The following is a 27,520-nucleotide window of genomic DNA, read 5'->3' as shown; positions in this document are numbered from 1 at the left end:
CACAAAATCAAAACCAAACCCAAACCATGCACATACTCACGTGCACATTACAAACAAAATGTTTAAAGCCAGAGAGAGAAAAGATATTGTAAACCATATAAATTATTTCTCTTTAAAAATAACTGATTCTTTTTCTTTTTTTTTTTTTTTTGAGACTGAGTCTTGCTCTGTCGCCAGGCTGCAGTGCAGTGGCACGATCTCGGCTCACTGCAACCTCTGCCTCCTGGGTTCAAGCGATTCCCCTGCCTCAGCCTCCTGAGTAGCTGGGACTACAGGTGCCCGCCACCATGCCCAGCTAATTTTTTGTATTTTAGTAGAGACGGAGTTTCACCTTGTTGGCCAGGATGGTCTCGATTTCCTGACCTCGTGATCCGTTCGCCTCGGCCTCCCAAAGTGCCAGGATTATAGGCGTGAGCCACTGTGCCTGGCCATAACTGATTCTGTATATACAATTGTTGCCTAATTCCTAGCGTACTGAGATCCTATTTATTTATGTATTTATTTTCTGAGATCTAATTTAGACCATGGAGAGGAAAAACATAAAGGTGGTATTAATAAACTGCTTTGGGGAGTAAAAGAACCTCTTAGAATCCACGACATCATGGATGGAAGAGATCCTTGAGGAGGGAATGAAGCACAGCTCAGAGTGGGAAGGTTAGCAGTGTTGAAGACCAAAGTTATTCATCCCTACATGAGTCAATTGAAAGAAAAGAATTAAAAGCATTAAAAAAAAACAATATGAGTAATGGGAGGAACTGATGAAGCCTGCTGCCCAGATGAGGATTGGAAACTATTTAAACTGGATAATACAGTGTGTGTTTTGGCTCTGAGAAAACAGAAGTTGAACTTTTGAGTAGTAATCAAGGGCATGGTCTCAAAGTGTTTGCAAATAGTGCTGGTATGGAGAACAGATGCCGACATTATTGCCAATGGGAATCACAATAAGAGACTAAAAGAAACCACAGGAAATTTTTGCAGAAAGCTTGGCATTGAGAATGATTTATGGTTGATTTAAGAAGGAGACAAGGAAAATAAGGCTACAGTGTATACCATCTGACTGCTGTAGACCAAGGATGTAAACAGTTAGCCATGGCTTTCCAGCCTCCTGGAAATCAGGATTCTGCTCATACAGAAAGGCGCCAGAATGTTTGTCTGAGTTAAGTGCATACTTCTTTTTTAGTATCTAAGAATAGTTATCCTCCTTTCCTCTCCCATTACTGCTTGGGTATCCTTAAAAATCCTCACCAGCTATTAAGTATCATGGAGTTACGCAAAGAGGTCTGCAGGGAACTTGATGGCTTCCCAAAGCAGATCAGAGAAACTCCCAGGAGGCCCTAGGCTTGAAAGGTGAGCAGCTCTATTTTGTTGCTGTTATGTGTGTGATGTACTTTTATGTTCGAAAACTGAGGTTTGGAGGATTTAGGAGAGTGAGGTGAATCTTCCAAAAATATCTAACAAAGTATGCTGAGAAGGTAAGTTAGAGCGGAAAACACGTGACCATTCCTTGGCCTTGGGTCACTTAAGTTATAACCTCCCTTCAGAGAGTAGAGAACAAACATTGCCTCTGAGACAAAAATAAGAACTTCTTTTTGTTTGTTGGTTTGTTTGTTGTGAGAGAGGGTCTCGCTCTGTCACCCAGGATAAAGTGCGGTGACGTGATCATGGCTCACTGCAGCCTCAACCTCCTGGGCTCAGGTGATCCTTCCACTTCAGCCTCCTGAGTAGCTGGGACCACAGGTGTGTGCCAGTACACCTGGCTACTTTTAAAATTTTTTTTAGAGACAGGGTCTCCTTATGTGGCCCAGGCTGTTCTCAAACTCCTGTCCTCAAGCCATCCTCCCACCTCGGCCTCCCCAAGTGCCGGCATTATAGGCGTGAACCGCCATGCCTGGCCAAAATAAGAAGTTTTTGAGCTATCCTATAGGGTGTCTGAGTTTTGAAATGGGAAAAGAGAGATATATTTGACTAAAAGTAGTAGGATTTTCATATGAGAGAGATAGTCTAGAGGGAGGTCAGTGCTGGTCCTCAAGTCCTTGGGACTACTAGAGAAATATAAGGGGAGAAGATGAAAAACAGTAACAACCAAAATGTTGCCAAAGGTTAAAAACAATGAGCCTGTGACAATGCTTTCTGAATAGCAAAGGAAGCAGATTAGATGAGGAAAATTATGTTAGGCTTTGTGCCCAGAAACCTGAGCCAATGAAGCCTATCAGTGACCAGAGTTCCATTACCTTAGGAAACTGACTCCAGGCTCTCTCGTCATGTCTGTTTATAGGCATTCTCCCCACATTCATATCTCGCCCTTATTTCCTAGTTGTGTTTCCTTTGAAAACTTATACTCCTTGAGCCTGTGCTAAGACTGCAGAGGTCCATCCAAACCTGGACCACAGTAGCTAGCGAGATCCAAGTGTACCCTTGGTGTGCAGGGTGCCCGTCTCAGGAGCATAGTCAGAGAAGAGCTGTTACAGCAAGGGTAGATGGAAAGGTGAGGATTCTCTCTGTCTGCCTGCATTGTCCTCTCCACCCTCTTGTTTTCTTGGCAGAATCCTTGATCATTCAGGATCTACTCAAATGTTATTATCTATTATCTCTCTGTAAACCCCATTGATGGAAAGAGCTCTATTCCCATGGCATCTTGTACACAGCATTAATTACGCATTTGCTGCATTGTTTTCTAATAGTTTGTGTGTCCATCTTTCTTACAGGACCATCATCTCTAAGATGTTAGAGACTGTATTTTGCATCTATCTCCAGCCCTGAAGCAGTATCCAGAAGTACCTTGTGCTGTATGGAAGCTGTCAGCTACATGTGGGTATTGAGCACTTGAAATGTGATAAATTCCAACTGAGATTGTTGCGAGTGTAAAACACACATCAGGTTTTGTCAACCTGGTATGAATAAGAGAATGTAGGCTGGGTACAGTAGCTTATACCTGTAATCCCAGCATTTTTGGAGGCTGAGGCAGGCAGATCACTTGAGGCCGGGAGTTCGAGACCAGTCTGGCCAACATGGCAAAACCCTGTCTACTAAAAATACAAAAAATTGGCCAGGCATAGTGGTGAATGTCTGTAATCCCAGCTACTTGGGAGGCTGAGGCTCAAGAATCACTTGAACCTGAGATGCAGAGGTTGCAGTAGGCCGAGATCGCACCCCTGCACTCCAGCCTGGGCAACACAGTAAGACTCTGTCTCAACGAAAAAAAAAAAAAAGAGCCAGGCATGGTGGCTCATGCCTGTAATCCCAGCACTTTGGGAGGCTGAGGCGAGTGGATCACCTGAGGTCGGGAGTTCGAGACAGTGCTGGCCAACATGGGGAAACCCTGACTCTACTGAAAATGCAGAAATTAGCCAGGCATGATACAGGCACCTGTAATCCCAGCTACTCAGGAGGCTGAGGCAGGAGAACCATTTGAACTCAGGAGACGGAGGTTGCAGTGAGCTGAGATCTCACCACTGCACTCCAGCCTGGGCGACAGACAGAGACTGTCTCAAAAAAAAAAAAAGAGAGACAGAGAATGTAAACTATCTCACTAATAAATTTTTATGATTACATGTTAAAATGATAATATTTGGGATGTATTGTGTTAAATAGGATATATTATTAAAATTAATTGTATCTGCATCTTTTTACTGTCTTACATGGCTACTAGAAAATTTAAAAGTATATATATGGCTCCTGTTATACTTTTATTGGACAGGGATGGTCTAGAACATAGTAGAGGCTCGTTTGAGTCAGGGTCTTAGCAGGCAAAAGAAAATACATTCATTTTGGATTTTGAAGAGATGTTAATGAAGGGGCAATTTATAGAAGTGTGGGCAAGGTTAAGGAAACCCACAAAGGATGCTGAGGCACCAAGAGACTAGCAAAAGAGGGGAGCAGTTAGCCTACAAAGGAGAGGAAAAGCCATTACTAGAGCTGGTGAGCACTGGAGGTGCCTAAGAGGAGCACCCAGCAGGAGCTCTAGTTCCCGTCACTGCCAGAACCATATCTTGCTCCCACTGGCTGTAGGGAATCAGAAGCCAGAGGGCAGAGATCCTGGATGATGTAGCCCTTAGGGGACCACTCCCACCACCCCTGGGCAGAGAAGAATGGAGAATAGGTGAGGGCAGGAGGAGAGCATGGGATAAAGAGTAATGAGCACAGAGCTCAGTACATTTGTTCAGTGAATGAATGAAATGAAACTAGTCACTAAGGAGAGAATGGAGGATGGTGCAAAATTAACTTTTTCCCATCTGGGATTATTTTGCAGTAGTCCTTTTCAAACTGTTCTGTGACACTGAAGAGTTTAATGAAATTATGTTAGGGGTTCCACAGACATTTCTTTCCTGTTCTAAATATATGTATTTCTAACTATTAAAATACTGCCCTCGAGGATGGGCACGGTGGCTCACATCTGTAATCCCAGCACTTTAGGAGGCCAAGGCAGGTGGATCACTTGAGGTCAGGAGTTTGAGACCAACCTGGCCAACATAGTGAAACCCCATCTCTACTTAAAATATAAAAATTAGCTGGGCATGGTGGCACATGCCTGTAGTCCCAGCTATTCGGGAGGCTGAGGCAGGATAATTGCTTGAACATCGGAGGCAGAGGTTGCAGTGAGCTGAGATTGCACCACTGCGTTCCAGCTTGGGCAACAGAATGAGACTCCATCTCAAAAAAAAAAAAAAAAAAGAACTCGCCTAAAGCACAGGAACATGCACATCGAAACGTGTTATATATCAAAATTTTTAACACATGGGAAACAGGTCACACATCAACTTGTGCTGCCAGGTGAATTTTTGTGCAAGCCTAAAAACAAGAGTTCCTCCTATGTCTTTTGTGGTTTTATTTGAATATTATTTTTTATTCTTTTAATTTTTCTAGTCAGTCTCTGCTTATCCATTAATTGAATATCTTAAATGTGTCACTTATTAACGTTTAGGTCTGCATTAGTGCTTTAGAAAAATTCAGGTCTACACGTGTCCATTTATATAAAATTGCACACATTAGTATACCATTGTAACACATGGGCACAGCTCAATTAAATGCTGAGCAATGTTCAGGAATGTGTATTTGACACATGTTCTTGTCTCATCACGTATCTCACTTGCTATCATGTTTATGTAAAAATGATACATTCATGTTAAGGAATTCTACAATAGCAGATATTGTAGGAATTCAATCTGAAATGCATTTCTGGCCATTTGCATTTGATGTTCCCTATGCTTTGAAAGTATTTCCTTCAGCTCTTGGTAAGGCTGAGATTAAGATGTTCCTTAGTTCTATTTATCCTTTTATCCTTTAGCTTTTAGCTGAAATGTTTCCTCCTTGGGAAAGGCTTCCCTGACCACCTAATCACTTAAGTAGGTTCCCCTCCCCATTCTTTCTTTAAGCATTATTTCAGCCTTCATAGCACTTACCACAATTGGTAACTATTTTGCATAATTACCTCTTTATTGGTTTTTGCCTGTTTCCCTAACAAGAATTTAAATTTCATCAGTGTAGGGATGGGGTCTCTACTTAGCATGGGTCAGGGACTATTTGCGCTTTACCCATATTCATTCATCTACTCACAATCACCTTGTGAGGGCCCCTTTGAGAGACAAGGACACTGAGATGCAGAGAGGGTAAGTGGCCCGGTCAAGGTCTCCTAAGCTATCATATGAGAGAGACAGGATTCAAACCCAGGAATCAGTGGGGGCCCAAGAGTACAGCAGCATGTTTAACATTAAAGGCTTCCAACTCCAGGCCCCAAAGTGCTAACAAAAACACTGGATTTTTGTTTTTCTTTTCTTTTTTTTTGAGACAGAGTCTCGCTCTGTCACCCAGGCTGGAGTGCAGTGGCACCAACTCCACTCACTGCAAGCTCCACCTCCCAGGTTCAAGCGATTCTCCTGCCTCAGCCTCCTGAGTAGCTGGGATTACAGGTGCCTTGGCCTCCCAAAGTGCTGGGATTACAGGCATGAGCCACTGCACCCGGCCCAGCAAATACATATTCTTCCAACTCATGGATGAGAAACTGATGTCCACGCATGGTCTGAGACATGGTACTATGTAGCACGTAGGAGAATCGGAATTCCAGGCAGGTGATAGGGCATGATGGTTAGGAGGATAGGTTCAAATCTTCATTCTGCCATTTTTGGGCTGGGTGATCTTTGGAAAGGTACTTAATTTCTCTAGGTCTCAACTCATTTGTAAAATGGGGATAATAGTACCTACCTCATAAGGTTATTGTAATAGTTATAATAATTCACATAACCCAGCACCGTAGGAAGCTTTCAAAAAATGTTAGCCTGGTCAGGCACGGTGGCTCATGCCTGTAATCCCAGCACTTTGAGAGGCCAAGGTGGGAAGATCACGAGTTCAGGAGTTCAAGACCAGCCTGGCCAGCATGGTGAAACCCTGTCTCTACTAAAAATACAAAAAAATTAGTCGGGAATGGTGGTGTGCACCTGTAGCCCCAGCTACTCGGGAGGCTGAGGCAGGAGAATTGCTTGAACCTGGGAGGTGGAGGTTGCAGTGAGCCGAGATCATGCCACTGTACTCCAGCCAACAGAGTGAGACACCATCTCAAAAAAAAAAAAAAAAAAAAAAGTATTTGCTGAGCGCATCTGTGTTCTCTGGGTGGAGAGCTGGAGGGCAGGTGTATGTAGACGAGTTCATTCTTAGCAGAGGTCACCAGGAAACCTTTTGCTCATTCTGAACTATGTCCTGTCCTCTCCAAATGGTGTTCTTTTTGGGCCTCTCAGTTTAACATTGTCATTTTCCTGTGGAAATGCTGGGAAACACAATATGTGGAAGTTAAACAACATACTCCTAAATAACTCATGGGTCAAAGAACAAAGAAGAAATCAAAAGAGAATCTGAAAATAATTTGAGAGGCAAAAAGTACTTTGAAAGGAGGAAAAATGAAGACACAACATACCAAAACTTAGGGGATAGAACTGAAGCCTCCTGTGTACAGAATAGAGGGGACTTCAAAAAGTTCATGGGAAATTATTAAATTAAAAGATAAAAATGAAAAATATAAGCTTTATTTTTCAACATAAGCTCCATCAAGTCCAAGACACTTTTGTAAACAATGATACCAGCCATTTAATCTTTTCCTAAAGAACGCAGGGTCCTGGGAATGTAACCATGTCAAGGCAGTCTTTTTTTTTTCTTTTGAAATGGAGTCTCACTCTGTCACCCAGGCTGGAGTGCAGTGGCATTATCTCAGCTCACTCCAACCTCCACCTCCTGTGTTGAAGCAATTCTCCTGCTTCAGCCTCCCAAGTGACTGAGATTACAGGCATGCACCACTATGCCAGGCTAATTTTTTTTTTTTTTTTTTTTTTTTTTTTAGTAGAGACAGGGTTCACCACGTTGACCCACCATATTGACCAGGCTGGTCTCAAACTCCTGGCCTCAAGTGACCCGCCTGCCTCGGCCTCCCAAAGTGCTGGGATTACAGGCGTGAACCACTGCACTCAGCCAGGGCAATCTTTTTTGCATTGTCATCTGAAGAAAAATGGATGCCCTGTAAAGGATATTTTTAATTTTTATTTTTAGAGACAGAGTCTCACTCTGTTGCCAGGCTGGAGTGCAGTGGTGAGATCATAGCTCACTGCAACCTTGAAATTCTGGGCTCAAGCAGTCCTCCTGCCTCAGCCTCTCAAGTAGTTAAGAGTACAGGTGCATGCTGCCACACCCAGCTAATTTATTAAATTTGTAGTAGAAATGAGGTCTCGCTATGTTGCTCAGGCTGGTCTCGAACTCCGGGCCTTAAGCAGTCCTTCCACCTCAACGTCCCAAAGTGTTGGAATTACAGGTGTAAGACACCAGGCTTGGCTAAAGACTTTTTAAGATTACAAAACAAAAAGAATTTCAGGGCTGGGCACGGTGGCTCACCCTGTAATCCCAGCACTTTGGGAGGCCAAGGCAGAAGTATTGCTTGTGTCCAGGAGTTCAAGGCCAGCTTGGGCAACATAGAAAGACCCCTGCTGATCTCTTTGGGACATTGTCTCCATAAACTTTTTGTAAAGCATCAATGATTTCACTATTTTTCTACCCAAACCATACATTTGATGTTAGTTCTTTTTTTTTTTTTTTTTCTTTTTTTTAGACGGAGTCTCGCTCTGTCCCAAGCAGGAATGTAGTGGCGTTATCTCGGCTCGCTGCAACCTCCACCTCCCCGATTCAAGCAATTCTCCTGCCTCAGCCTCCCGAGTACCTGGGATTACAGGTGCGTGCCACCATGCCCTGCTAATTTTTGTATTTTTAGTAGAGACGGGGTTTCACCATGTTGGCCAGGCTGGTCTTGATCTCCTGACCTCAGGTGATCCGCCCATGTCAACCTCCCAAAGTGCTGGGATTACAGGTATGAGCCACTGTGCCCAGCCTTGACGTTAGTTGTTGCTTCAGTTTTATTAATAGAATTCATGTTGCTCTGATGGGGACTGTTCTCAAACTGATGTCTTATCCTTCTTAGTGCCCCAAACTAGATCCTGTTCAGACATGCTATAACAAATTAGTATGAGTTTATTTTTGTGCACACATTTTGAATTATCTGTGTAGGTTTTTCATAATACACATTTTCCCTGAATTTTTTTTGAAGAGCTCCTCATCTATTTGTGTGTTTAACTTCCTTCTATCCTCTCTTTCACATGATTCACTTTTTTTTTTTTTAATTTATTTAAGCAACACTTACTGAAGGCCAACTCTGGGCCAGACACTGTGCTGAGGTTTGGAGACATGGATGACCAGAGCACGGTCACAGTCCTCTAGGGATGCTAGGCAGATGGAGCCCATAAACTAATGATTACACCAATTAATTGGCTAAGGATTTGAACCAGGATTCTAGTCAGCAGGACCAGAGGAAAGATATTACCCTTTTGGCCTGTTACTGTCTCATTTTGTTTTTTATTATATCTTTCTCCAGCTTTCCTTTTCTCTCAAAGACTTTCTTTTCTGGCTATCTCATATTTCCTTTTTTTCCTACTTTTTAATTATTTATACAGCCAATTCCAGGTGACCTCTTTTGTGAATTTTATACAATTAATGCTTGGTCCCCCAACTGCTGGAATCTGGATTTAATCCTCCACAATCAGCCCCCCACTCCCCAGAATGATGAATGCTCAGGGAACAGGGATTAATTGTAACATTAGCCTAAGGAAAGCTGAACGAGGCAGTCATTAGTTCTTTACCACTCCCTATTTCTCTGCTTTCCACAAAATTTAGGATTTCTTCCCAACCCACATAGAAATAACTTTTAAAAAAATTTTTCTCAATTCTCTGCTCCATCTCTAGAGGCACAAACATTACAAATAGGTGTCTGTGACTTCTTTCCTGCTACCCCTGGAATTGTGGAATGTTGTTTTGAAATTCTTCTTTGGATTTTTGTATCCAGAGTTATATCCCCAATTCTTAGCATACTGCCTGACACATAATAGGTTTTTGATAAATATATGTGAAAATAAATGCAAAGTTAAAAGAGAGAAAAATATTAGTACATGATTTTTGCACGAACAGTGTTGCTATGTTTTTATTTAGAAGTTTATGCATCCATTTGACCCCTAAATTATATGGTCCTCAAGAATAAGGGGACTAGTTTTTCTTCTTCTTTGTATTCTCTCCTGCCCTGTGCCTAAAATAATGCCTGGTAGGATACAAAACCATAATCTATATTTGTTGAATGAAGAATGAGTAAAGACTAGACAGCTGATATCTGTGATTGATGTGGATGAGGATTTATATTACTAATGTTGTCTTAACTATTTTCTGGAACAAAGTGTAAATAACTTGGGTAAATAAACTATAAATGAGATTAGAGGAAGGTCTTGGAGAAGAAACATCATGGGTGGCACTAACGCTGGGGGAGCCCCTGCTTAAGATGGCTGCACCTGCCACTGTTTCACTCCCCTGGAGATAGAACTCTGGAGACAGCTTTGCACGTGGAATGGGGGTACAAGAGTGTGAACATGTGGCTGTGGGATTTTGTTAATGTAGTAATTTCCTTCCAAACACTTGAAAAAGACTTTTCTAATTCTATTCTATTTCTATTGCCTCTGTGCTGTCGCCTCATATCACATTTAAATTCTATGACTTGTCTAGTTAATATGGACATGCATAACAAGTGGGCCCAGATCTTATTCTAAATGGAAGTCAGAGCCAGTGTCCAGACACTAGAAAAGCGTGATTACCCCAAGAGCAGAGTTGTGTTTTCTGAGAGGGCTTTGAACAGTGTCTATGGAACTCCAGATGTAAATTTCTGCATTAGACAAGTAAAAAGATTTATGAAACACGTTTATACTCTTTCTTGGAGAAAAAAAAAACTTCTCTTTTGCGAAAAGACTTAGTGTTTCAGTACTTCTTGACCCTTAAGGGAAAGGAAGAAAATTATATCAGAAATCTATGCATGCTAAAATAATATTCATTCAAAATGAGAAATGATTGATTCTTTCCATATGTTCTTAGACTATTTCAATTTAAGTTAATTTTGCAGGAGTCATTAACCGTCTCCACAAAATTTGTTTGGATTTTCTCCGAATGCTGGCTTTGGCACACCTGCAGCCAGTGCATGTCTTTATGGTTAATCCGTAGGAATCAAAATTAATTTCAGTGAAACAGCTAAATTGTCCTCAAGAGTCCTTACTCATGTGTCTGGTTAGCATTCACCAGAGGCAGTAAACACAGCCTGACAAGGGTGATAGAAATGTTTCAAGGGACCTTTCCAAGTTTTCTTGCTATCTTTTTTCTTTTTAATTTGCAGGTGCAAAAATTCCATTTATAATTCTTTAATTCCAAGGGCAATGGGTATCTTGGGGTCTCAGATTCAGGACAAGTGGCCAGCTGGGATACAATATTCTGCTTGCAAGTCATGGCAGGTGCAAAAGGAGGGCAAGCCATTAAAAGTTTGGCCTGTTCTCCTTTTCTCTCTTTTTGTGCTTCCTTTTCCTCTTCTAGACGGGTGTACAATTACATGAGCTGAATTAGTTATCTCCCAAAGCTGTGCTGTTGTACATCCAGGAAAAGGACTTGATTACTCAACCCATGGTTCCAGGAGCCTTATTTGGGTTCTTTTGTGCAGCAGAAGAAAAAAGTGCTGAGTGCACCCTCTATTTGTTTTGCGATTTGCCTGCTGGGCACATTGCTTGCTATCACTCTGGTTTCAATAGATGTCTTTCCACAGAGGTTTTAGCGCGTCTATATTTAGAAAACAATAAAAGATGTATAAGATGGAAAAATTAGGGGAAAGCAGAAGTGCACTGAGGAGGAGAGAAAAGGGCAAGAGACAATCATGGATCCTTCTCATGACAGGAGCTGTCCCTAGCATCCAGGCTTGATTTCTTTCTTGCCTTGCCAAGTGTTCCACTGTGCAATGTGGAGTTATTAAGTGTGGAGATGAGGGGAGGAACAAGAGACAAGGAAAACATAGCTCCAATACTCTGTGGTGTCTTTGGAGTGAGTTTTGCCAAGGCGTGTACCAGACACTGTGTGAGAATCCAGGAAGGGAGAGACATGTCAGCTGTGAGAGGCATATCCATGCAGTTATGACGGCCACATGTGGTCTCCTTTGTTGGGCTTTGTCAGCATATGAGCTGCTGATGAGGATGACTTCTTTCCCAACCAGGAATGGTTTGTATGGCTTTTCTGCAAGCTATTGTTGAGAGCTTAGGTTTGGGGATTCCTGAGGTGGGTGTAACTAGAGCGGGCTCTGGTCTATCTTCACTCAGACTTTGATGCTTTGAAAAGATTAACAGGCAAAATACTTAGAGATTAAAAACAAACAGATGGAAAAAGAAAGGAAGGATGGAGAAGTTGAAAGCAAGGAAGAAATGACTTTGAGATGGTCTAGTCTCTTGACCTGTGTAGCTATAATGACTTCATTGCACATGATCTCAGATAGTAGGTTTATTTGATTGTGGGCCTGGTATATGTTTGTTCAATTTTACATGATCTCCTTAATGCTGTGTGGAATATTGTGAACTTGTAGTTATTTATGTATGTATGTATATATCTACTTACTTATTTAACTGTACACCTAGCATGGAGACACAGCTAGTTGGGTACTTAACAAATAGATATATGAGTTGCCATAGCTACAAACTACTACTAACAGTAAGATGTTCATAGCCATTTTCTTTATTTTGAGATGGAGTTTTGCTCTTGTTGCCCAGGCTGGAGTGCAATGGCGCGATCTCAGCTCACTGCAACCTCCGCCTCCTAGGCGATTTTCCTGCCTCAGCCTCCTGAAGAGTTGAGAATACAGGTGCCCACCACCAAGTCCAGCTAATTTTTGTATTTTTAGTAGAGATGGGGTTTCGCCATGTTGGCCAGGCTGGTCTTGAACTCCCGACCTCAGGTGATCCACCCGCCTCAGCCTCCGAAAGTGTTGGGATTATAGGCATGAGCCACCATGCCCAGCCCCCATTTTTTTGATGTTAAAAATGCAATGAAAAAAGAGAAGAAAAGGTTTTTTTGGCCAAAAAAATCATAATGACTTTAAGATATATAATTTAACACCAATTTCTTCCTTAAAAAGTTAAAGGCCCATGACCATTTTAAGTGATATGATTAGGAAAAATACAATTGTGTGATGAAGTACCACTATCAGGTTTCAGCTGCCTGGTTAGACTTCACCACAGGACTAGCCCTGTCTCAAAACATCAGATTCCAGTGTTGTGAATAAGAAAGTAGCCCCCAGTAGTCCATCCTTCTATCGGGGGACGTAACTTTCCTCCAGCGTTGAATCGCTTTTCTAGGTGGAAAGTTTTGGATATAACTCCTTCTGACCTGTTCCTCTCCAGGCCAGACCCCTGAACTTTCCTGAGAAAAGGAAGCAGCCCACAACCTATCTCTGCCTCATGGTCCCCATGCAGACTGGAAAAAAGAAAATAATACTGCCAGAAAACTTGAGTTCCACTTCTGGCCCAGTCACTCGTGTGCAATGTAGAAAAATTAACTTCATTTCCCTGGACCTCAGGTCCTCATGGATGTAAAGAAGTGTGCTACTTGCTCTGATACTTCAAAAGACAGTTTATAGAGTAGGAAATGATGTCATGAAAAGAATGAAGGCTTTGGAGTCAGCCAGATCTGGTTCATTATTCAACAAATCTTTATTTAGCATCTACTATATGGCAGGCGCTATTCTTGGTGCCAGATGCTGCCTATGTGAAGCTCACATTTTAATGTGTGGACCAATACTAGTTAGTCTGTGGCCTTGGGCAAATCATTTAGCCCCTCTAAGCTTGTTTTTTCCACCTATAAAATGGACATTATAATAACATTTCAAGATGCGTTGTCAGGATTAGATACAATGATATTCAAAGCACCTATTATACAGTAGAGGCTCAATGAATGGTATGTAAATAATACTATACAATATATGAGAAAACACTTTTTTCAATTGTACAATTCTATTCAGATATGCAAATTATTATTTTTTTATCTCTGTACTGTGTGACTCTAAAGCCATAGACAATCACAAAATTACACTGCAGATTTAATAAATTTCCTTCTCTTTACTGCCTTAAAAGCAACTTCATTTATCAAAGAAATATTTTTTGAGTCTCTACTATGCATTAAATACCAGGCTAGCACTAGGGATATGGAAATAAATTTGACTTCCCTGCCCTTACTTAGGATCATAACAGTAAATGTTTGGGTTTCACCAGGGTCCTCACTTTTGGAGAGCTTATTCTTCCAGAGTTTATATTAGTTATTGACTGCTTAGAAAGAAATCAAGAAAGGAAAACAACTCTCTACTTGGCAAGTGGGTTAAGCTAAGGTGTTATTAGAGAGACCTAAAGCTCTATATATAAGACCCCTGGCAATCTCACTCTACTCAAAATGAAACAGGAGAACACATCTTCCTATAGCTGCCTTAGAGGTAAAATTTCAATCTACCAACATCTTTTGCAACAGAAGAAAATCAATTAAGTTATTTACTATACCCCGCCACGTGACCAATGTTGTTACACATGTTTCAGAAATGTAAATGAAAATAAGGAGATGTTCCTAGAGATCAGCAGGAGACATGACACCTGCCCTTGAGGTAGGAGGTAGAATGTGTTCATTTATTTACTCATTTATTTAGACATGAACAATCTGTTTAGTAGCCATGGCGTTTGAGGAATCACACTGAGTGCTGGGAACACTAAGTGGGAGAACCAATACAGTGGAAGAACAGTTATTGAGCACCTATTGTGCACCAGGCACTGCCCATCATTTCACTTTCATCATCTCAATGCATTTCCATCAATCCTAAAATAATTTTTTTTTAAAAAAAGGTTGTATGCTTCGACCTAAAGGCGTTCATTGGGGTGTGATAGGACAGAAAGCATCAATCCACAGCAAGAAGGAATGCCATGGAGGAAAAGGTCCCGAGCCAGTGAGCTCAGTAGAGGAGAGAATGGTTCACTGTCCCCAGAGGGTAGGGGCAAGCTTTGCAGAGGTTGTGGCATTCTAGTTTTTAAGCAGGAGCAACACAGGTGAAAGAGATCACTACGAGGTAGGCAGGGATACAGATGACAGAGAGATAGGGATTGACAGCACAGACCATTCGTGCTACAGGAGCTGGCCAAACCCCAAGGCTCTCAGAGCACCAGGTTACCAGTTGTTTCCCAAGCATTCACCCAGAGTAGTTGCTCATCTGAGAAACTCTGTTTCCCTGAAATAATGACACTGGGATTCAGATTTCTAGCCCAATTCATGGTGCACTTGGGGCCTCACTTATAATTCATTCTTGGTTTTATGAAGAAAACAGTTTCCTTCTGCTCTGTGCTCTGTTTTAGAGTCAAGAGCTGATCTTTGCACGGATGCCATGCTAGATCTTTATTTGTTTTGTGCTGATAAGATTTAGGAGTGAGAAGTGGAAAACAAACTGATCCTCTCTATCTCCCACTACTGGGTTTTGATAGATAAAGTGATCCTCTTGAAGTTTTTCTTCTTTCATTTGGAAAGTGTCGTAAGATATAGGTTAAGCTGGGTGCGGTGGCTCACACCTGTAATCCCAGCACTTTGGGAGGCTGAGGCGGGCATATCATGAGATCAAGAGATCCAGACCATCCTGGCCAACTTGGTGAAACCCCGTCTCTACTAAAAATACAAAAATTAGCTGGGCGTGATGGTGTGCGCCTGTAATCCCAGCTACTCAGGAGGCTGAGGCGGGAGAATCGCTGGAACCCGGGAGGTGGAGGTTGCAGTCAGTGAGCCGAGATCGCTCCACTGCACTCCAGCCTGGTGACAGTGCAAGACTCCATCTAAAAAACAAACAAACAAACTACATATATATAGGTTAAGCACTAAGGTACGGTGTCAAGCTGGGAATGATGGCTTACGCTTGTAATCCCAGAACTTTGTGAAGCCAAGGGGAGGGTGGATCACCTGAGGTCAGGAGTTTGAAACCATCCTGGCCAACACGGTGAAACCCCATCTCTAGGGCCGGGCGCGGTGGCTCAAGCCTGTAATCCCAGCACTTTGGGAGGCCGAGACAGGTGGATCACGAGGTCTGGAGATCGAGACCATCCTGGCTAACATGGTGAAACCCCGTCTCTACTAAAAAATACAAAAAAAAAAAACTAGCCGGGCGAGGTGGCGGCGCCTGTAGTCCCAGCTACTCGGGAGGCTGAGGCAGGAGAATGGCATGAACCCGGGAGGCAGAGCTTGCAGTGAGCTGAGATCTGGCCACTGCACTCCAGCCCTGGAGACAGAGCGAGACTCTGTCTCAAAAAAAAAAAAAAAGAAAAAAAGAAACCCCATCTCTACTAAAAATACAAAAATTAACAGGGTGTGGTGTCGTACACCTGTAGTCCCAGCTACCCAGGAGGCTGAGGCAGAAGAATCGCTTAACCATGGGAGGCAGAGGTTGCACTGAGCCAAGATTGTGCCACTGCACTCCACCCTGGGCTACAGAGTGAGACGCCATCTCAAAAAAAAAAAAAAAAAAAAAAAAAGTGTGGCACCAGATATAAGTTCAAATCCCAGATCTACTTCTTATTAGTTGGGTAATCTTGAGTATTGACTTTTCACCCAAATTTGGACCCAAATTCTGAGAGGTGAGATACAACTATAAATGTGGAGTGCACCAAGGAAAAATTTAGAGAGCTCTTCTTTACCCCTCTGTTGTTTGAATAAACTGGTATAACTCAGTGATCACATCTACAGCATCAAGGCCATAGAGAAAGAAAAAAGCAACCACAGGCTGGCTCTCTAACTGGTGTGCTCTTCACTGCCTAATTCAGCAAGCTAATTTACCGGATCCACAAGGAAATTTTTGAGAGTTTTTTTGCCATAAATATGGTATACAGGCTCCACTTTGTCTTGGAGGTCTGTGATTATGTTCAGAAAACAGCTTTTATTGGAAAGCTAAACTTGTGAATAGGTAGGAAGCTAGAACTTTCAACTTACAATAATAATAATAGCAATAATAATAACTTTGGGAGGCATTTACTATATGCCTGGCACGATTTTAAGCACTTTATTATGAATTGATTCATTTAATCTTATAGTCATCCTATGAAATGGGTACTATCATTATCTCTATTTTAAGATCAGGAAATTAGGCCAGGCACGATGGCTCATGTCTGTAATCCCAACACTTTGGGAAGCCGAAGTGGAAGGATCCCTTGAGACCAGGAGATTGAGACCAGCCTGGGCAAAAACGTGAGACCCTGACTCTACAAAAAATTTTTAAAATTAACCAGGCATGGTGGCATGTGCCTATAGTCCCAGCTGCTTGGGAGGCTGAGGCAGAAGGATTGCTTGAGCCTGGGAGGTCAAGGCTTACAGTGAGCCATGATAATGCCACTGCACTCTAGCCTAGGCAACAGAGCAAGACTCTGTCTCAAAAAAAAGAAAAAGAAAATTGAGCCACAGAGAGGGACAGTGGCTTGCTGACTTGTCGGAGCCAGGATTTTTACCTACGCTGTCTGCTTTAGAGCCTGTGTCATGAACCTCTCTCCAGTTCTATAAGCCAACTTCTTTTAAAATAATTATAATAATAACATTTTGTGTTCTAATTATAAAACTAAGTCATGGTAGGAATTTTTGAAAATAGAGAAAGGGGTAAAGAAACTGAAATTGTTTATATTTTTATTACCCAGGGATAACATTTATTAACATTTGGGTCTATTTCCTTTTGGAAATTAAATTGCATATATAATTCTCTTCTCAAATAGCATAACACCATATATGACTTTTTAAATTTAATGTTACAATTTGAGCATTTTCCCATGTTATTAAATATTTTTATAAACCGTAGATTTTAATGGCTGCAAATATTCCAATTATCTGGCGGTCCCATAATTTACTTTAAAAAATCACATAATATTGGGCCATTCGGTTGTTTCCAGTGTTCTTGAGAAATGTTGGTTGTATTTCTGTGTTGGTTTCCGGAGGATGCCGTAGCCTGGTATTTTCAAGAGCTGCCCGGGCTGTTCGAAGAGTGGCTAATTTTCTACTGAAGGGACTGTGCCCGAATCCCTGTCCCCCAAGTAAGAACACCCTATGCCACTGAAGACAGGTGAGAATTTTGAAAAGTCTCTTGAGGCCGGGCGCGGTGGCTCAAGCCTGTAATCCCAGCACTTTGGGAGGCCGAGACGGGCGGATCACGAGGTCAGGAGATCCAGACCATCCTGACTAACACGGTGAAACCCCGTCTCTACTAAAAAATACAAAAAACTAGCCGGGCGAGGTGGCGGGCGCCTGTAGTCCCAGCTACTCGGGAGGCTGAGGCAGGAGAATGGCGTAAACCCAGGAGGTGGAGCTTGCAGTGAGCTGAGATCCGGCCACTGCACTCCAGCCTGGGCGACAGAATGAGACTCCGTCTCAAAAAAAAAAAAAAAAAGAAAGAAAAAGAAAAGTCTCTTGAGTATCTGAATTCTCAGTGAGGGTCCAGAATCTTATTCAATTTTTTTAAAACTCGTATTATTTCCCCCTAGTTTAGTAAGTAAAACGTATCTTCTGTTAAAAAAAAAAAAAAAAAAAAAAAGTAGTACATGAAAATGAACAAACAAGAAAAATAAAATTAATCTAAAATCACACCGCAGCTTGTCAAGTATTTATCTTTGCACACTACACACTATCTTATTACCTGTTGTTTTACTCAGTGACATAATATGCACATTTTCCTATTAATAAATGTAGGTCATCATACCAGATGGTAGCTGATCTCTGCCCAACTGCTCTCCCACCCTCAGGCCTGATCCCTACAGGCAATTGCTTTTCACTGATTTATGTTTGCATGAATATAAAGCGTGGTTCCTCCTTCTCCATTGTGCCACACTTACCAGAGACTAGTTCTTGTACTTTCCGAACTCAAAGCAGCTGCCCTGCCATCAAGGAGTTGGCCTTCTATTGGAGAAGTATATTATTGAAAAAAATAAATAAATAAAATAAATATGTTAAAAAGTGACCCAAAGTGGTGTTTTTAATAAGGGGGAATAAGGAAATGTGGGAATAAGGAAATATCCAGACCACTTTACAAACCCAAACCCCTTTTCCTATTTATGACACAGCCTATGGTGTTGAGTTTTTCTTGTGTTTCTCTACCTTGAGCTGGTAGAGAAAGGACCTATTGAGTTAGCTGTGCCCATCTATGATCCCCCGGTTAAATTTCTGCCTCTGACTTTTAAGAAGACACTTTTACCTCATCTTCTTCCTAATTTTCCCAAAAAGGAGAGTCCTATCCAAGTTGAGTCAGAAGCTAAGTCTAAACTTATTTTAAATGACTGTGTTTGAAATTAGTAAAGACAGGACTCTGAGCCCCTCCAGTCTGCCCAGACAGACTTTTTTTGTTTTTGTTTTTGAGATGGAGTCTCACCCTGTTGCCCAGGCTGGAGTGCAGTGGCACCATCACGGCTCATTGCAGCCTTGACCTCCCTGGGCTCAGGTGTCCTTCCACCTCAGCCTCCTGAGTAGCTGGGATTACGGGCGTGCACCAGCACACCTGGCTTCTTGTTTTGTATTTTTTACAGACAGGGTTTCACCATGTTTCCCAGTCTGGTCTCAAACTCCTGGGCTTAAGCCATCAGCCCGCCTTGGCCTCCCAAAGTGCTAACATTACAGGCATGAGCCACCACACTCAGCTCAGACGGACTAAAGGGATCTTTATACTATAAAGGGATCTTATACCCAGAGGAACTGTGTGCTTAGATATTACTATACTAAGACCACAAGTGGTAAAAATCAGATAAAGCAGTAGTCATCTTAGTTTGTGATAAAATTAATGCAGAAAAACTAAAAAATGGTTCGACGTTATAAGCTCTCTGAGGAAATAGGCAGTTTCAGTTAACACTGCTGCGGCAATCCCTATCTCACAGCTTCAGCTTAATCCCATAGCAACACTCAGAACTCATTTATATTATAATTACAGTTGACCCTCAAACCTGCAAGGGTTAGGGGCACTGCCCTCCCCCTTCATCTTGTACAATAGAAAATTCTCCTATAGCTTTTGACTTCCCCCAAGCTGAACTAACTTAACTACTAATAGCCTCTATTGACCAGAAGCCTTACTGATAACCTAAACAATTGATTAACACATATTTTATATATGTATTATACACTGTATTTCTACAATACAGTAAGATAAAAGACAATGTTAAGAAAATCATAAAGAAGAGAACATACATTGTCAGTACTGTACTGTATTTATCCATACCAGAAGTTCACACCATCCATTTACAAGATATATCATCTATCTGAAATGGTGGCAACTGCAGTGTCTGACTGCAAACGGTGGTACATATCAAGCCATTCAACTTTTTCTTTTAATGTCATGACTTTTCTCTTCTTCTTGGGAGCACTTCCAGAATCACTAGTGGCACTTTGTATGGGTCCCATGATGTTATTCAAGGTTTATGGTATTGTACTAAACACGATGAAAAATAGCGAGAACCAGGGGAGATCACTTTTTACTGCAATATGCAATTTACTGAAGAGACAACTGCTCATAAGGAGATTAGGGTCATGTGGTGTTTTAAGCAGATACTCCCAATACTTGAGCTCACAATAGCAACAGAGTAGTACAGTATGTACTGCTGTTAATTTTATGCAACTATGATTTAATACTGCATTCTTATATTTGCTTACATTTTACTCGACTTCAAATGGTGCCATGTATGGTCTGTGTTTGTGTGCGTAAGTTTTGATAAATTTTAACTTTTTATAATAGATTTGTGTATCTTTTATGGTAGTAAATGATAAAGGCTTAGTATCTACATATATTTTATGCATTCATGATATGACTTTTTCTTAATTGTTTTAATATTTCTAGATATGCACGCAGTTCATCTGTTTTTTCAAATTGTCTCAAATCTCCAAAAATGTTTTCAATATATTTATTTTTAGAAATCTCTGTATGTGGAGTCACACAGTCTAAACTCATGTGTTTCAAGGGTCAACTGTACTTATTATAGTCCCACAATATCTTATTATTTTTGCTTTAAATGGTCAATTACACTTTAAAGAGGTTTTTCTAAATAACAAAAGAGTCTTTTATTACTACTCAAATAGGTACCACTTCTGATTCTCTTCTTTCCTTTGTATAAATCTAGATTTCCATCTGATATCATTTTCCTTCTGCCTCAAGGACTTCCTTTAACATTTCTTATAGTACAGATTTGCTGGTGAAAAGCTTTTAGCTTTTATATGTCTGAAGAAGTCTTTATAAGGTTTTCACTGGGTATAAAATTCTACGTTGACAATTTTTTTCTGTCAGTACTTTAAAGATGTTGCTTCACTTTCTTCTGGTTTGCATTGTTTCTGACAAGAAGTCTTTCTACTTTCATTCTTATCTTGTTTATTCCATACATAATAAACCTTTTTTTTTTTTTTTCCTGACTGCTTTTAAGGTTTTTCTCGTTATCTCTGGCTTTGGACCATTTGTCATGTGCCGTGGTATCGTTTTCTTCTTGTGTCTTGTGCCTGGGTTTGTTGAGCTTCTTGGATCTCTGGGTTTAGAATTTTCATCAAAATTGGACAATTTTCAGACATTATTTCTTCAAAAAAATTTTTGTTCTCGTATTTCTTTCCTGTCTGTTAATGGATTGCATTCATACGTTGAAACTAACCCCTTTCAATCTGCTTTTGACGATGGGGCCTTTAAAGGGGTAATTAAGGTTAAGCAAAGTTCTAAGGGTGGGGCCCTAATCCAGTATGACTGGTGTCCATATAAGAAGAGGAAGAGATAACAGGGAGGCACACATAAAGAAAAGGCCATCAGACGAGACAGCAAGAAGGTGGCTGTCCACTGGCCAAAGAGAGAGGCCTCAGGAGAAACAGAACCTGTCAGCACTTTGATCTTAGACTTACAGCCTCCAGGAACGTGAGAAAATACATTTTTATTTAAGCTACCCAGTCTGTGGTATTTTGTTATGGCAGCCCTAGCAAATTAATATACTCTCTCTCAGGACTTCAATTACATATATATTAGGTTACTTGCAGTTATTCCACTGCTTATTGAAACTGGTTTTTTTTTTTTAGTCTTTTTTTCTCCCTATGTTTCATTGTGAACTTTTTTTTTTTAGTTTCCTTCAAGAAAATATTTATTGCACATTATTAGTGATTATGTTTTATAGCAAAATTAAATATATATGCTTTTCACAAACACAAAATGGGAAGCAAGGCATCTATCAAATTTCAATGTTGAACCAAATCCTGGTTTTCAGAATTCAGCCGCCAGTCATGGTTCTGCACCAAGGCCTCCAGTCCATGATTTCCAGTTGTTGAGGATCTTTTCAGTAATTGGAACAAAATCTTCTTTATATGTAACAATTGTTTCCACATAAAACCCTTTTGGGGGTTCAGATAGTTCACTGAGTACTCCACTTGTTGAGCCATCCTTTTGCTGTACTTCAATACCTGATGGCTTTGCCATTTTCCAGCCAAAGCAAAGCACTGAGCCCACCAGAGACCAGGTGCCGATCCCATAGACCACCAACATTCGCCGGTACCGGGCCGTGAACTGGTTTTGATACTTGGGTACGCTGGCGAGGGCCTCGATTCTCACAGGCCCACTGTGGAGGCGGCTCATTGAAATTTCTATTGCTGTGTCTTCAAAATCCATAAGTTTTTCTTCTGCGTGGTTTAATCTGCCATTATTCCCACCCAACGAATTTTCATCTCAGATGTATTTTTATCTCTAAAAGTTTGGTTTGGGTATCTAAATTTTTAAAAAAATTTTTGTGAGTACATAGTAGGTATATATATTTATGGGATATATGAAATATTTTAGTACAGACAGGCAATGCATAATACTCACATCAGGGTAAATGGGGTATTTATGACCTAAAGCACTTATCCTTTGTGTTACAAATAATTCAATTATATTCTTTTAGTTATTTTTAAATGTACAATAAATTATTGTTGACTGTAATCACCCTGTTGTGCTATCAAATACTAGATCTTATTCATTCTAACTATATTTTTGTACCCATTAACCATGCCCACACTCCACCCCGCCCCCAACTACCATTCCCAGCCTCTGTTAACCATCTTTCTACTCTCTATCTCAATGAGTTCAATTGTTTTAATTTTTAGTTTCCACAAATCAGTGAGAATATCTGAAGTTTGTCTTTCTGTGCCTGGATTATTTCACTTAACATAATGATCTCCAGTTCCATCATGCAAATGACAGGATCTCATTCTCTATTCATGGCTGTATAGTACTTTATTGTGATATGTACCACATTTTCATTGTCCATTTGTCTGTTAATGGACACTTAGGTTGCTTAGGGAATCTAAATATTTTATTAATGCATTTTATATTTTAGAACAGTTCTAGATTTACAAAAAACTGAGAAGAGGCAGGGCACAGTGGCTCAGCCTGTAATCCCAGAACTTTGGGAGGCCGAGGTGGGTGGATCACCTGAGGTCGAGAGTTCGAGACCAGCCTGACCAACATGGAGAAAACCCATCTCTACTAAAAATACAGAATTAGCCAGGTGTGATGGCACATGCCTATAGTCCCAGCTATTCAGGAGGCTAAGGCAGGAGAATCGCTTGAACTCAGGAGGTGGAGATGGCGGTGAGCCGAGATCATGCCATTGCACTCCAGCCTGGGCAACAAGAGTGAAACTCCATCTAAAAAAAACAAAAACAAACAAAAAAAAAACTGAGAAGATAGTTGTTATGAACTGACTCATGTCCTCTCAAAATTTATACGTTGAGGCCCTAGCTTCCAAAGTGACTGTATTTGGAGACAGGGCTTTTAGGGAGGTAATTAAGGTTAAATGAGGTCAGAAGGATGAGGCCCTAATCCAATAAGACTGATGTCCTTATTTTTAAAAAGGGAAAAGACACCCCTCTGTCACTCTCCTTCTCTACAAGTGTAGAGAAGAGGCCGTGTGATGACGCAGTGAGAGGTAGCTGCCTACAAGCCAGGAGGGGAGTCCTCAACAGAAACCAGCCCTGATAACTCCTTGATCTTGGACTTCTTGCCTCCAGAACTTAAAGAAAATAAATTTTTGTTGTTTAAGCCACCCAGACTGTGATGGTTTTTATGACAGTCTGAGCTGATTAATACAGAGCACAGGCTGGGCACGGTGGCTCACACCTGTAATCCCAGCACTTTGAGAGGCTGAGGTGGGAGGATCACTTGAGGCCAGGGGTTTGAGACCAGCCTGGGAAACATAGGGAGATCCCATCTCTACAAAAAGTAAAAATAAATGAGCCAGACATGATGGCACATGCCTGTGGTCCCAACTACTCAGGAGGCTGAGGTGGGAGGATTGCTTGAGCTCAGGAGGTCCAGGCTGCCGTGAGCTGTGATCACGCCACTGCACTCTAGCTGGGCAACAGCAAGACCCTGTCTCAAAATAAATAAATAAATAAATAAATACAGTGTACAAATATATCTGTTCAAGCCATGCTTTCAATTCTTTGGGGGCATATACCAGAAGTAGAATTGCCAGTAGTTCTATATTTAATTTTTGGAATAACTGCCATACTGTTTTACATGTGATTAATTATTTGTAATAATAAAAACAAGGCAACGGTATGTTGTTTAAAAAAATAATAAAACTAGAATTTTAGTCATGCCTTTGCTACCAGCTCACTTCACTATGTGACCCTGACAAAATATTAAATCTCTTGGGGCCTCAGTGTCCTCATCTGATATAAGAGTTGTGCTGAATGATTTCATGGTCACATCAGTGCCAAAGTTTCTTGGCTCTATGATTCTAGGTGCTAGGATACCTGGTATCCCGAGTTGTGCATACTTGACAATACTACTGCTTTTTAAGTTGCTTGCTATTAAGGGCTGAGACAGGGTAAGGTCCCTAGTGGACTGAATTGAGTGTGGTGATCTCCAGAATGGCCAAAGGCAAAAGGCACATCGAAGATTGGGACAATAAGGGTAATGCTAGTCATCAAAACTAAGGGTCAGGAACAAGGGCTTTGTGTAGGAGCCAGGGATACCAGGAAGAGGTCAGGCCAGAGGTTGCCTAGCTAGACTGCAAAGCTGAGTGGTGACTGGCTTCCTTATGTTGGTCATAGGTGGTGCTGGACCCCAGAGTTCTGTTAGACTTCTCTGTGTCTCAGTCTCCCTTGCTGTAAAACAGTGCTATTAATTGCTGTTTTTCTACCAGTTAGGCTAGAGATAAATGGAAATACAAACTTTGAAAAGAACTAGACCTTAATTTTTTCTCTCAAATAAAAAACTAAATGTGAAATTTATTTAAGTTGGAGTAAAAATAAAAATTGGTGAATTTGAGTAAGAGTATATGGGAGTTCTTTGCACTATTCTTGCAACTTTTCTGTAAGTTTAAAATTACATAATTGGATTAATGTGGACATAAAGATGGGAACAACAGACACTGGAGACTCTAAAAGGAGGAAGGGAGAGAGGGTGGGCAAGGCTGAAAACCTTCCTGTTGGGGGCTATGTTCACTATCTGGGTAATGGGACCAATAGAAAGAAGCCCAAACCCCAGCCCCATATGACATACGCTTGTAACAAACTTACACATGGGCCCCCTGAATCTAAAATAAAAATGAAAATTTAAAGATAAAATTACATCAAAACTATAAGTTACCAAGGAAAAGAGGAAAAACTTATTTAAGAAGGAGAATGAGGCCAGGTGCAGTGGCTCACACCCTATCATCCCAACATTTTGAGAGGCCTAGGCAGGAGGATCACTTGAGCCCAGGAATTAGAGACCAGCCTGAGCCCAGGAGTTAGAGACCAGCCTGGGCAACGTAGTGAGACCTTGTCTCTACTAAAAATTAAAAAAAAAAATTAGCTGGGCATATGCCACACACCTATAGTCCCAGTTACTCAGGAGCTGAGGCAGGAGAATAGCTTGAACCCAGGAGTTCGAAGCTGCAGTGAGCTGTAATTGTGCAACTGCACTCTAGCCTGGGTGACAGAATGAGACCCTGTCTAAAAAAGAAGAGAAAAGAAATTTACCCACAGCTTCTTTAGAGTTGATTTTGGCCCAGCATGGTGGTATGTGTCTGTAGTCTCAGCTACTCTGGAGGCTGAGGCAGGAGGATCATTTGAGCCCAGAAGTCTGAGGCTGTAGTGTGTTATGGTCATAACTGTGAATAACCCCACTGCAGGCCAGCCTGGGCAACGTAGGGAGATCCGTCTCTAAAAACAAACAAACAAAAAAGGATTGATTTTGTATGCATAGATGAACTGCTTCCAAGGCAAAACATCCAAATCATCTTATTAAAATGTCTTTCGACATTGACCCTAGAAGTACATCCAAATACCAATGTATTCATATTAACAACTCTAATTTGTCATTAGAAATTCAAGCAGCCACACTTCCAGATTTATCAGCTGATGATAAACCCTTGCATTGTACACTTAAATATTGTGAATTTTATTATGTCAATTATAATCAATAATTTTTTTAAAAAAGAAAACTATAAAAATAAGTCATTCCTTTTTATTGCCCCAATATGTTTATCCCAGTGGACATCTGGTGTTAGGATCACAGTAACTGCCATTGGTAATAAATAATAAACAGCATCAATTGATAAATGCTGAACATGGGACGCTTAGAATGACCTAAATTCCCACCTTCTCTCTTTTGTCAGTATAAATTAAAAATAAGAGAGAGCAGGTGGTTAACATAATGGAATTTGCTTCACCAGGAGGCTGCTATGGTGAATTATTTGATCTGAAATAAAAAGGTGATAACGATGGGGATCATTTGAGATCAGATGTATCAACTCTCCTTTGTATTCTAGAGCAAATATTAGAGGGTTGAATGATTCTCAAGCTGTAGATATTTCTCAGGTCTATTTTTAAGCTCAAACTGGCTCTTTCCCAGAAAGAAGAGAAACAAAAATCTACTGGCAGTAAAGCCTTTACCTTTTTTCATTGAATTTTCTGAGGGGATTAAAAAAAATCTTCTGAAAATCCAGGACAGATGGAGCATTATGAAGAACACTGCAAAATAGAATACTTTCAGAGAGTACTTAGAAGAAAATAAAATGTTCAAAAAGACCTTGTCTTCCAAAAAAAAAAAAAAAAAATCGGTTGACTAAAGACAAAGTATCTGATGTAGTAAGTATTTGCCTTTCTTTGAAGGAACTGGAAACAATAAAACCCAGTCACATTAAATTGTTCTCAAACTCGGTGTATTAGGCACCAGTCCAAAGGATTTCCACCTGAAAAGTTGGTAGAATTCCTTTTAGCAATAAAATAGTTGAATGATTTGGGTAATGTTGGAGAGAATTGATAAAAATGTGCTCATTAACATTCATTCTCTCTTTTTCCTAACTCTGAAACTATTCCTTAGATATCAGAAAAGTTAAATTTAATACAGTGGAAATTCTCCAAGGGGAAAGGAATAGCAGAAAAAATCCAGATGTGGCAGCCCTGTTGTGTGCTCAAAGAGGTTGCACAATCTCCACTTGTAGATGGGTGAACAGGTATTAGAATCAGTTACCTGGCTCTTTGTAACACGTACAGAATGTGAGGTGGCCTATGCCAGGCTGGAGGGAGAGTGAGAAGGGCTCTGACACTGCTTCCCAGTTCACCATGACTCATTGCTACCAAACCATTGGGAATGAGCCAGTATAAGGGAACATGTTACAGCAGCCAGTGAAATAGACCAAAAAACTGTCAGTCCCAGGAAAGTACTGGAGAGGAGAATTGCAAGTGTGGCAGCGAATCTTTGCCAAACAGATACAGTTGATTTTTTTTTTTTCTTAAAAAGTCACACTTGACAAATCCTTCCGAAGTTTCAAGGGGAAAAGACATAAACTTCCATTTTGCTATCAATAAAGGTAGCAGGATATAACGGGCTTAAATACCATCTTAAGAATAAAACATAGAGGCAACATGGCAAGCTATAGCAAGAAAAGAAAAAAAAAAAACAATGAAGAAAAAGAAGTGCAGTGAAAAACAACAAAAGCAAAATCTTCCTTGAAGGGAAACTGGGAGCATATTTCCTTGGCTGAAGATCCAGTGTGAATAAAAGGGGAAAAAAATAACATCTTGATAAGGCCAAATGAAATGGTAAACCAACCTTTAGTATTAACGAGATTGTCAAGAGATCTTTAGATGGGTGATTTGGAGTGCTGGCATTTTGACACCTGAGGCTGTT

At 40.8% G+C, this 27,520-nt stretch overlaps 1 protein-coding gene across 1 annotated transcript; it reads right to left on the bottom strand.

Annotated features, from left to right (window-relative positions):
* Positions 1–21,640: 21,640 nt before the first annotated feature.
* LOC123568018 (small integral membrane protein 26-like) lies at positions 21,641–22,024 on the bottom strand. Its single transcript, XM_045368173.2, has one exon. It carries the CDS (start codon positions 22,022–22,024, stop codon positions 21,641–21,643), a length of 384 nt encoding a protein of 127 aa, XP_045224108.2.
* Between the last annotated feature and the right edge of the window lie 5,496 nt (positions 22,025–27,520).

This window comes from Macaca fascicularis, chromosome 12, assembly GCF_037993035.2.
Source record: "Macaca fascicularis isolate 582-1 chromosome 12, T2T-MFA8v1.1".
Taxonomy (NCBI): domain Eukaryota; kingdom Metazoa; phylum Chordata; class Mammalia; order Primates; family Cercopithecidae; genus Macaca; species Macaca fascicularis.
This window is presented reverse-complemented; position numbering and strand designations above follow the sequence as displayed.